The 9,915-nt window shown below is 35.5% G+C and overlaps 1 protein-coding gene across 4 annotated transcripts; it reads right to left on the reverse strand.

The window, feature by feature from the left end:
- Positions 1-1,038: 1,038 nt before the first annotated feature.
- Positions 1,039-4,271, reverse strand: LOC106368359 (regulator of nonsense transcripts UPF3-like). 4 transcript variants are annotated; one of them, XM_048758831.1, is made up of 12 exons: positions 3,997-4,271; positions 3,697-3,803; positions 3,410-3,604; positions 3,232-3,311; positions 3,054-3,155; positions 2,861-2,972; positions 2,411-2,749; positions 2,180-2,341; positions 2,017-2,103; positions 1,792-1,916; positions 1,658-1,716; positions 1,039-1,544 (listed from the first exon to the last, which is right to left on the reverse strand). In XM_048758831.1, the coding sequence occupies exons 1-11, from the start codon at positions 4,134-4,136 to the stop codon at positions 1,678-1,680; spliced, it is 1,488 nt and encodes a 495-aa protein (XP_048614788.1). In that variant the 5' UTR covers positions 4,137-4,271; the 3' UTR covers positions 1,039-1,544; positions 1,658-1,677. The 4 variants fall into 4 exon arrangements, with proteins under 4 accessions (XP_048614788.1, XP_022550654.1, XP_013663758.1 ...); XM_022694933.2 differs by having other exon boundaries at positions 3,054-3,149; positions 3,997-4,270; XM_013808304.3 differs by having other exon boundaries at positions 2,180-2,326; positions 3,054-3,149; positions 3,997-4,269.
- Positions 4,272-9,915: the final 5,644 nt, after the last annotated feature.

The following is a 9,915-nucleotide window of genomic DNA, read 5'->3' on the forward strand; positions in this document are numbered from 1 at the left end:
AAAATTCTTAGTTGGTTAAGATTAGAAAAGAATTTTCTTTTAAAAATCTCTTTTATTTAAGATTTTATGAAAAAAAAGAAGTTATTTTCACATACGGAAAGTTTTATTGATACATTCACAATCTAATTTTTTATTTGATACATATCACAATCATATTCGTGAAATATTTGAAGTTAATTTTGGTTAAAATTTTTTAACACAAAATTATTAAAAAGTAAAGTTAGTTAATTATAAAAAAAAATAAGATTATATTTACGTTTTTATTTTATTTAGACTTTTAAAAAGGAAACTAATTATTTTATTTCTTTTAGATTTTTATACAACTATTTTATTTTAATAGAAAAATTCTGTTTGATTATTTATATATTTTGTCTTATATATATAAACACATATTTATCATATACACACATACTCATGTACAACAATAACATCAAAATTAGAAGTTATGCTAGCATCATAAAATGTAATAAGGATAATAAAAAGCTGAGTTGTATCAAGAAATTAAAAGAAAATACTCAGGTAATACTTTTCATGTAAATCCTATTGTGTTTTGTAAAAATAATATGTGGAATATAGATGTGAAATATTTATAGCTATTTTTTTGTTATAATTGTTTAACATACAATTATCTATTAAAAATAATCTTTTGCAATAATCTTTTGATTATGATTTAAAAAAAGAAAAATTACTATTAAATAATATATACAATAAGATTTTTAATAAACTTTGTTTTTGTTAATATCTTAGTATACATATTTTTAATTATGAGATAAATTAATACATGTCACATGTTAATTAGCAACTTTGAATAACCAAACTTTATATAATAAAATTTTTTAGTATAGTCTTTTTTAAGTTTTTGTCACAAAAATAACACACTTAGGGTTTAGAATTAATTAGAAAATATGGTTTCAAATTTAAAAAAAATAAACAATAAATATTAAAAATTTCAAAATAAAAAAAAAATAAAAAAAAATATTTTGATTATTTTTTTAATGCTATTTTTGCGAATCAAAAAAAAATTTCAAAATTTCAAAATTTCAAAATAAAAACCGTAAATTATATAACAATCAGGTGAAACAAATCCACTTCCACTAGTAAAATAGCAAGAACTTTACTTTTCACAGTAATCAAACCATTTAAGGTTAAATCCTGCAAATCACGTTCAGGAACAGAAAATAAAACCGGATAAAGTGTTCCCTGCTCCCTATACACTTGACTTTATTTCATTGTAATTCTCAATTCTCACCCACTTGCCTGTAACACAGCACAAGCAAAAAAGGGGATGCAGGTACCATGAACCGCTAAAAGCCTTCAAAGACAGTAGCAACAGTCTCTTTCTTATCTCAAAACCCATATATCTTGAGCTGATCCCTACTGTGAGTCAAGCCTCTTTTATGTGCGATACTACGACTTACGACGCTGGACCAAAAGTCCTCAAAAACCCGAGTGTGTTGATATAGTGTTGTTACTCTCCATTTCGATTGAGATTTATAGATTCCCGTTAAGAACAAAATCCATTGGAATTGACTGATTTATAAAGCCTGAAAGGTCATAACAATCGTAACATTGTGTTGACAAGGCCATCTAATAGATCATGAAGAGAACAATAAATTGATGTTAAACACTGAAAGTAATAGAGGGCAGCTTTACATACCATATGTTAAGGTGAAGATATCAAGTACCCGACGATGATTTTTGGATCCACATTTGCTTCTGTAACACAGTGAAAACGAGTCTTTTAAACACGGATATAAGAGTATATCATAATAAGGTTTTGGTTCGGCTTGCCTCATGTGAACTGGGACCACCACCACCTCCTCCTCTCCGGGATGATTTGCCCTCACCAGTCATCGCAAAACCCTCCTCTTTTCTATTGCGTGCTCCAACACGGCGACCAGAATGTCTTGTAGAACCTACATAGAGTCGGAAGTTTTGGCAGAACCAACATCAGTCTTTCATTCACAATAATGACACAAGCCACATTATGCATTCTCCAACTTCAACTAAACTAACCATTCTCAGGAGAGTGTCCACCAGAGGAGTTCACCACTTCTCCAGATCTTTGCAACAACATCCTTTCTTTCACTTCTCCATTGTTTGCTGTAAGCTCATATACAATATGAGCACAACCAAAAAGAGTAAACTGCTACGTATTGGTCAACAAAAGGAACAGCACCTGTTGAAGATGACAGTTGATCCTCGCTGATACTGGACCCATCAGAGCGACGAAGAGGAGTCCACACAACACGATCAGGCCTCTCCTTGTTTCTTGGACGCCTCTCTTGCCTCTCACTGTTGGTACTAGAAACCTGATAGTCTTTCCCTGCATTTTTACCATCTGTCTTTTAAAATTATCATCCTAACTTGGAAAGTTAATATTTAGACTAAAATTCTACTCCTTTATAACCTGCTCGAGAGTTTGCTGGCCGAGGAGGACGCTTGGAGTTTTCTGCTTCCAAGGGTTCCACTCTTGACTCCGGCTGGACAAAAGATAAGGGCTGACTAGGTCGCGACTCATTTCTCAGAAGTATTCCCTTGATCAACCTCCCACCAACAACAATCTTCTGATCCTGTCTTGAAGTCAAGGAGCTTCCAGAAAGATTAGTTTCCATCTGCTGTTCTGGTTGTGTTGTAGCGTTCTGAAAAGCCATTACATTGTCTCGGTCTTTTTTCAGGAGCAAGATCTTTTTCTTCCCAGAATCCATAGTCAGTGCAATCCCTGGGAGAGAGCTATCCATGACAGAGGCTGCAGTTGTGCAGATTAATAAAAAAAAAATTAGAAAGACAGTGGGACTGCTACGAGTAGGGAAAACCTGCTATAAGCCAATTAGGAATAACTATATTTTTGATTGATTACCAGTTTCAGTTACTGGTATGTCCTTTCCACTTGGAATGTAATCTTGCTTGGAGCTGCCGGCGTCTGATGTAGCCTTCCGTGACACGCTTTTTGAATTGTCTTTTTCCACATACTTTAAGAAAAGTAAGAGATTAAAATGGACACAAATGGCAGAGTGCAATGGATATTCACTCCTACAAAGTCAGAGACGCACCTTTTTCTTTTCAGAGTTTCGTTTTGAGGGCCTTGAAGCTGGCTTGTTTGAAGAGACTGCCCTGGCTCTTCTGCTACCTCTTCGAACATCTAAACCCTGTTGCTTCAACAGAAACCAGAGATCATCAACCTAGATACTCCAATTTGAAACAGATACGTCACAGGAAAGCTATGATTACCTGGGATCCAATCACAGTAGCACGTTTTTGACGTATGAATTCCATAAGAGGGGTAACAATTGGAGCCGGTTTTGAAGCACCTAAAAAAGAGATTTCTGTTAGTAAGTTCCATTCCTTCATTACAGAATAACCAACTAACTTGGTCAGAGTGATTCCGAGTGGAAATAGAAAGACAAACCAGACTGCTCAGCTTCTCTTCTTTCCAACTGGATTTCAGCACTAGGGAGATTCTCAACAGGCTGAGCAATAAGCTTAAGAAACTCAAGATAATCAGGGTCTTTGGTAATAGAGCCTTCACGAGGATCTTTCTTGTCACATGGTTTGGGCACACGCTGTGAAGGAGCATATTCAACAATGGCCTTGAACTGAGCACCTAAACAAAAGAACCACTTAAATCACATGTCCGAATACATATGTACTAACTAAAAGAACACATGCAGTCAAGAGAGATTAAAGGTCAAATACCCTTTTCATTAACAAACACATGGCCGTTGAAAAAAGCAGCAAAGTCGTAAACATCTTCAGGTGCCTTGAAACTAAAGTAGGCCCGTGAATACTTCTGAGCTTTATAACTGAGGAAGCACAGACAAACATAATCTAAAATGAGTATAGTTCTGTGAGATGAAATGCTACAAAGACCAACTATGTAGCCAGAATCCATCATCTTCCTCAATTTATTTATACGGGAGAACACAGACGATCATCATCTTAAAACCCTAAAAGCAATCATCTTTCATGAATCCCATGACTCAAATAAGAGCATACCTGGACTTTCCAGGACGAAAGGAAACCCAATTGTAACGATCACCGAAACGAGGGTCGATCTGGGATAAGAGATCGGACTGAGAAAGAGAAGGAGGCAAGTGGCGAACAACCACCTTCCTCTTCGCTGACGGGTCCTTCATCAGATTCAAGAAACTCTAATTCGTTCTGAAATCAAACAAGGGTTAAACACATCAGACGCAGTGAAGCAAATCCAATCGCCACCAATTTTTTGCCCTAATTTGTTTCCTCTTTCTCTAAAACACAGCTAGTAATTAAATAAATAAATAAATAAATAACAAGAAAATATTTCACGGAAGAGAAACCGAACCGCATAGGTGAATTTGGGTGGGGGAGCTATGTGGACTTCTAGTCAATATGGGCCAATATTTGAGCCTTCTACGTTTCGTAAATGATCTTCAAGACAGTCATTAACTAGTTTGGGTTGGGTTATACTGCTTGTCTTTGTGAAATCTAAGGCCATTATCGCGGTAATTAATGGGTTTCTTAAAATAAAATTAGTGTGTGGGTGCCAGCAAAATTTTTGAAATCAGCCGTAGAAACAACAAAATAAGGATTGATTGTAGAGGATTTTTTGCACTGTTTACGGCTCTCACCAATACGTGGCAGCCCGCGATTGGTTCTCTTTTAAATTTTTTTTTACAGACAAAAAAAAAAAAAAATTGCCTAAGAAATCGTGAACCAATTGCCTAAAAGAAATTGTGCTCTAATAAGATTTGGCTATCAAAAATCGAATCCAAAAAAGATTAAAACCCTATCAATTTTTTTTTTTTTTTGGGGAATTGGTTTTTAGACCAAAAAACACCTTCTTTGTCTTTATGGTATAATTTTTTTGTGCCATTTTTGTTTTTATTACCCTTTATGTTTACAAAATTTATCTAAACAATTATGAAAAATATGAACAAGTGAAGAGATACATATATCAATATAATGATATTTTTTTAGTTCTAAAACTCGATAAATAAAAATTTCAGATCACGTTCTATGGATTGCAGATTTTATGTTTTATGGAAAATGGTTTAGTGGAAATTGAAATCCACGTTTTGTTAGTCAATCTACTTCGATTAGAATAAGTAATTTACCTAATTCATAGTTATCTAAATGTTTCTAGAATACACATTTTATGTTTAACCTATCACTCTAAATTCTAAGAAATCAATCTACAAACGACTCAAAAGTCTAATATTAGTAAAAATAGATTCCAAACTGCTTGTCTTCTTTCTTCACCAAGTAGGGTTTGTATTCTACAGATAATTCTGAACAAATATATGAAAATATGAGAAGTGCAGTTATGAAAATATTTGCATATCTTTTCTATTTCCGTATATGAAAAAAATCATTTTCTTAACAAAAAAATCTCGAGTAAGACAATATAATATCCAATCGAATAGAAAAAAAAGGCTTTGATCACAGAAGAAGATACTCGGTCAGTTACTTGAGAAGTTTTTTTACAGTTATTTCAGAAGTTGAAGAGACAACAATTTCAAAAACTAAAAGACATATACATATACACAAGTAAAAGAAAAAAAAAAGACTCAGCTTTACAATGCATATGAGTATGAACACTAATTATGCAGAAAATTGCACAAAGACTAAAAAAGCAAACAAACAAGGAATCAAATTGTCAAGAGGAACCAAACACAAGTATCATATTACATAACAAAAAATATAGAGATACAGAACACGAAAGTGCGTTATGGTTTTTAGTGATCAACGACAAAACATGATCCTTCAAAAAAAAACTAAGAAACAACGATGAATTATACGATTAAAGAGTCAGGATCAAAACACGATCCACTAAACACAGTTGGCCGATCGATCTCATTTTGCTAGTCACCTCCTCTGTAGTGGATTCGTTTACCATGTCTTTCTGTATTGGTTCTTGGTTCTTCGTTGGTTGCTCTTCATTTGGAGGGTTTGGACTCGAATAAGAAGAATATGTCGAAACTGATGTTGATTCGAAAAATCCAGAATAAAGAGAGCAAACAGAAGGTAGAACGTAGAATTCAAAATGAGAATTAGGAGGTAGATTTTGGCGGTTCATGGGTTTATGCAAACCGAAAAGGAGAAGAAGAAAGGGGACAAAGTAGATTAAGTTAGAATTTTATATTTCTTATTTTTTAACTTCTTATGTAAATTATAGTTATTATAATAAGAAGTTTTCAAAGATTAATCTAAGAGCATGTTTAACCCTATTACCCCTAATGGGTTTCTTAGTAACTTTTTAATTAATAAAACTAATCAAATAACTTTAGTTAAGAAACTCCTATTTTAGTCGGTGCATTGGGAGTTTCTTAACTAGAGGTTCTAAAAAAAAAATATTAAATATTTTTTTTCAATATAAAATTTATTTATTAAATAAAACATATTAATTGATAACATTTAAAACATAAACAAAAAAATTAAAATTAAAATTAGTACAATAATCGAGAATAATTTTAAAAAACATTCGGCCTTGGTAGTTGGCTCAATCACGTCCAAATCGACTCCATAAATGTTCAACCAAATCGGCTTTGAGTTGTTGATGGGTATATGGATCACGAATTGCAGTTCGAACACCCATCATATTGGCGATATTTGTAGGCATTTCTGAAGAAAAATCGAGTTCGACATGTGAAGTTCCGGTGTCTTCTCCTTGTTGAAACTCTGAAACATTAAAATGAGTGTATCCATCTCGTTCGTCTTCTACTATCATATTATGGAGTATGATATCAGCCTCATTCTGACCACTTGTTTTCTGTCTTGTTGCAGCCGCATAGGATCCACAGAATTTGCAAACAAGATCGTTCATCTTCTGCCACCTTTGCTTACACTGAAGAGCCTCTGGTTTCTCACCTCTTTCCACCTTTGGACTAGCTACATAATAATCTGCAATGCGTTTCCAGAAAGCAGGAGCTTTCTGCTCATTGCTTACAACAGCATCCTTGCTGGTGTTTAACCATGCGCTAACAAGCACTAGATCATCCGAGGGACTCCATTTCTTTCTTCCTTTGCGCTGTGGAGGTGAGTCTTCACAGAAGCTTGATGTTGCAGTTGCTTGAGTACTGAAGAGAGGGGGTTGTGATGACCCGAGATTCCCATCGAGTGAAAAACTCACATTAGGAAAGAGTTCAGGCAGGACACTGTCTTGTTGACTATTCAACAGATCAACAAAATTCGTAGAGTCCATATCTTACAATGGTAGAGAAGAGAGAAAGAAGAAGAAAGGTGTTTCAAGGAAGAGAGAAAGAGATTATGTGAGATGATGAAATGAAGGAAAGAAGGCACCGGGTTTAATAGACGTTGAAGATGAGAAGACATGTATCTAACTTATTTATTACCTAAAGCACACAAGCATTCATCAGAACCATTAATCACACGATTTTTCCCTAACCACAACCTAACAATGCAAACTCATATCAAGTCTTGCAAACTCACCGAGACTCTCAAGAAATGGTTGACTGTCGACCTCAAAGTGTAAGCCTGTTCACATCTCCCTCAACCATGTAAAAAAAAATATAACACAATGATATGAGATAAGCTTAATACAGAGCCAACTCTTTACAAGACAAAATTAGCAACACAATTTATATGAGACTAGCTAAAATACTAAAATTAATCATTACAATGAAACTGAAAGACGGATGAGGTGAGAAAGTTTATTACTTGGAAAATCATCTCCAAATTGAAGAGATCGTGAGCCAGAGCTGAAAGACCGACAGAGGAGACGCCGTGAGAACCGTGACACTCGTCGTCTGTGGTGGGTTTGCATCATTCTTCTGCCGGAGAAGACGAGAAGCAATGGAGGAGACGCAGTCAAGACAGATAGAATACGAGGAGACGCCGTCAGGACCGAGACAGTCTTCGTCCTTGGTCTTCCTCCTTGGTGGGTTTCGATCCTTAATCTGGCGGAGAAGAAGACGAGAGAAGACAGAGGATCGAAACGAGAGAAGACGGAGAAGACGGAGGATCGTCCTTGGTGGGGTTCAATCGGTGGTGGGTTTCGATACTTCCTCTCCGACGGAGAAGACGAGAACGGCGACAGAGGATCGGTGGTGGAGGCTCCGTCGGAGAGTTTCGATCGATCAACGGTTCGCTTCTCTTTCGCACGACGGAGAACACGAGAGAGAGAGGAGAGAGAGAGGAGAGAAGAAATTATAAAAAATAAAAATAAAATACAGAACCATATACTTTAGCCTAACTGCTGACACGTGCCCCATATAACCGATCATATAGTCGGTCACACATATCCCTTCTTTAGGATCGATAAAAGCATATTTAATTTGTTTTGATTTATTTAATTGGGTCATTTTATGTATAATTCCACTAAGGACCGCCCGTTAAACATGGTCTAAGGACTAAATTGGGTTTTCAGAAGGTATTATACTAATGAGACAAAAAGGTATTAGGATTATCCCATTAGGACAACAATAGTGAATTTTTGGTCTATATTTTTATTTTCCCAAATTTTTTTATATCATAGAATCTTTAGATTTAGGCAAGGTTTTGAAAACCGGACCGGACCGGCCGGTCGGACCGGTTCGACCGTGACTCGTTAAGTAAGCCGAGTCCGGTTCGGTTCAAAACTCGGATTGGATAAAAACCGGCAAACTCGGTTCAAAACCGGAAAAACCGGTGACCCGGGTCAACACTAAAACCCGGTTCTGATACAATTTAAAATTTGATTAGGGTTTTCTTATAAACTAATCCTTGATTGATAGTTAATAGCCGTAGTTTGTTAATAGTTTCTCCAAAAGAAAAAGAAACGCAAACGTTTTATCTTTGTCTTGTCTTCTCTCCGTCTCTCCTACACTATCCTCAATCTCATCATCTGAATCTTGCATTGCCACAAGATTTGTGACTGCACAATTGTAAGAAACGTAAGTATCGTTTAATTCGTTGATTTTCTTTAACCACAAAATTTGATAAAACAGTAATAATGTATTATTTTTTTGCTCTTGTCTACCTTTTATTTTAACTAGTTAATGGAGAAGAATGGTTCAGTGAATGAACCAGATTTAGGCATATTTTTTCTCAACGTTCGGTATGTTGAGAAGATAACATAACTTGGAGATAATTGACATTTTAACTAGTTCATTTATTTTTGATACTGCTTCTAGATATATATATATATTTTTTTTTTGTAAAAGAACTGCTTCTAGATATTAGTCAATACTCATTACACTATATATATATATATATATTATTATTATTATATATATAATAAATAGAAAACCCGATTCGACCGGTTGAACCGGTCCGACCAGTCATCCAGTGGATACGCCGAGTCGGTATCCGGTCCGGTTTTTAAAACATTGGATTTAGGTTTCTGTTTAAAAATGTTCTCTCTCTTACATATCCTTCATCTTTTAGAGTGAAAAATGAAAATTCACAGTACACCAAATTCTTGTCCAATTTGGTTTGGAATTAAGAGTTTTGTTTTGTTTTGATTTTTTGTCTTTTTGCTCTTCCGATGGATCGTCTTCTTTCTAATCATACCGGACAATAAATTATGTCATCGTTTCGATTTAAATTCTTCTAGGTTCGGATTCCCTTTATTTATTTTTGTTCGGATTCTAGAATCTATTATTATATTGTTGGGGTCAAAATCGGTCACGACGGAATCAATGTCTGAAAGTCCGTAAAAATCGGCATAAACGTTTTTACAAAAAATAAATCTTAGAAAAAGATCTATTTTTATGAAGAATTTTGCGGAGAAAACACATTCACGAAAAATCGGAGAAAGACGCGAACAAGGTTGCCGCGTAGCAACCAGGGCAAAAGCTGGTCGCTACGTAGCGACCGAGCTCTCACCAAAGCTCGGTCGCTACGCAGCGTGCTCGGTCGCTGCGCAGCGTGCTCGGTCGCTGCGCAGCGTGCTCGGTCGCTGCGCAGCGTGCTCGGTCGCTGCGCAGCGTGCTC

Source organism: Brassica napus, chromosome C5, assembly GCF_020379485.1.
Source record: "Brassica napus cultivar Da-Ae chromosome C5, Da-Ae, whole genome shotgun sequence".
In the NCBI taxonomy this organism is placed as follows: domain Eukaryota; kingdom Viridiplantae; phylum Streptophyta; class Magnoliopsida; order Brassicales; family Brassicaceae; genus Brassica; species Brassica napus.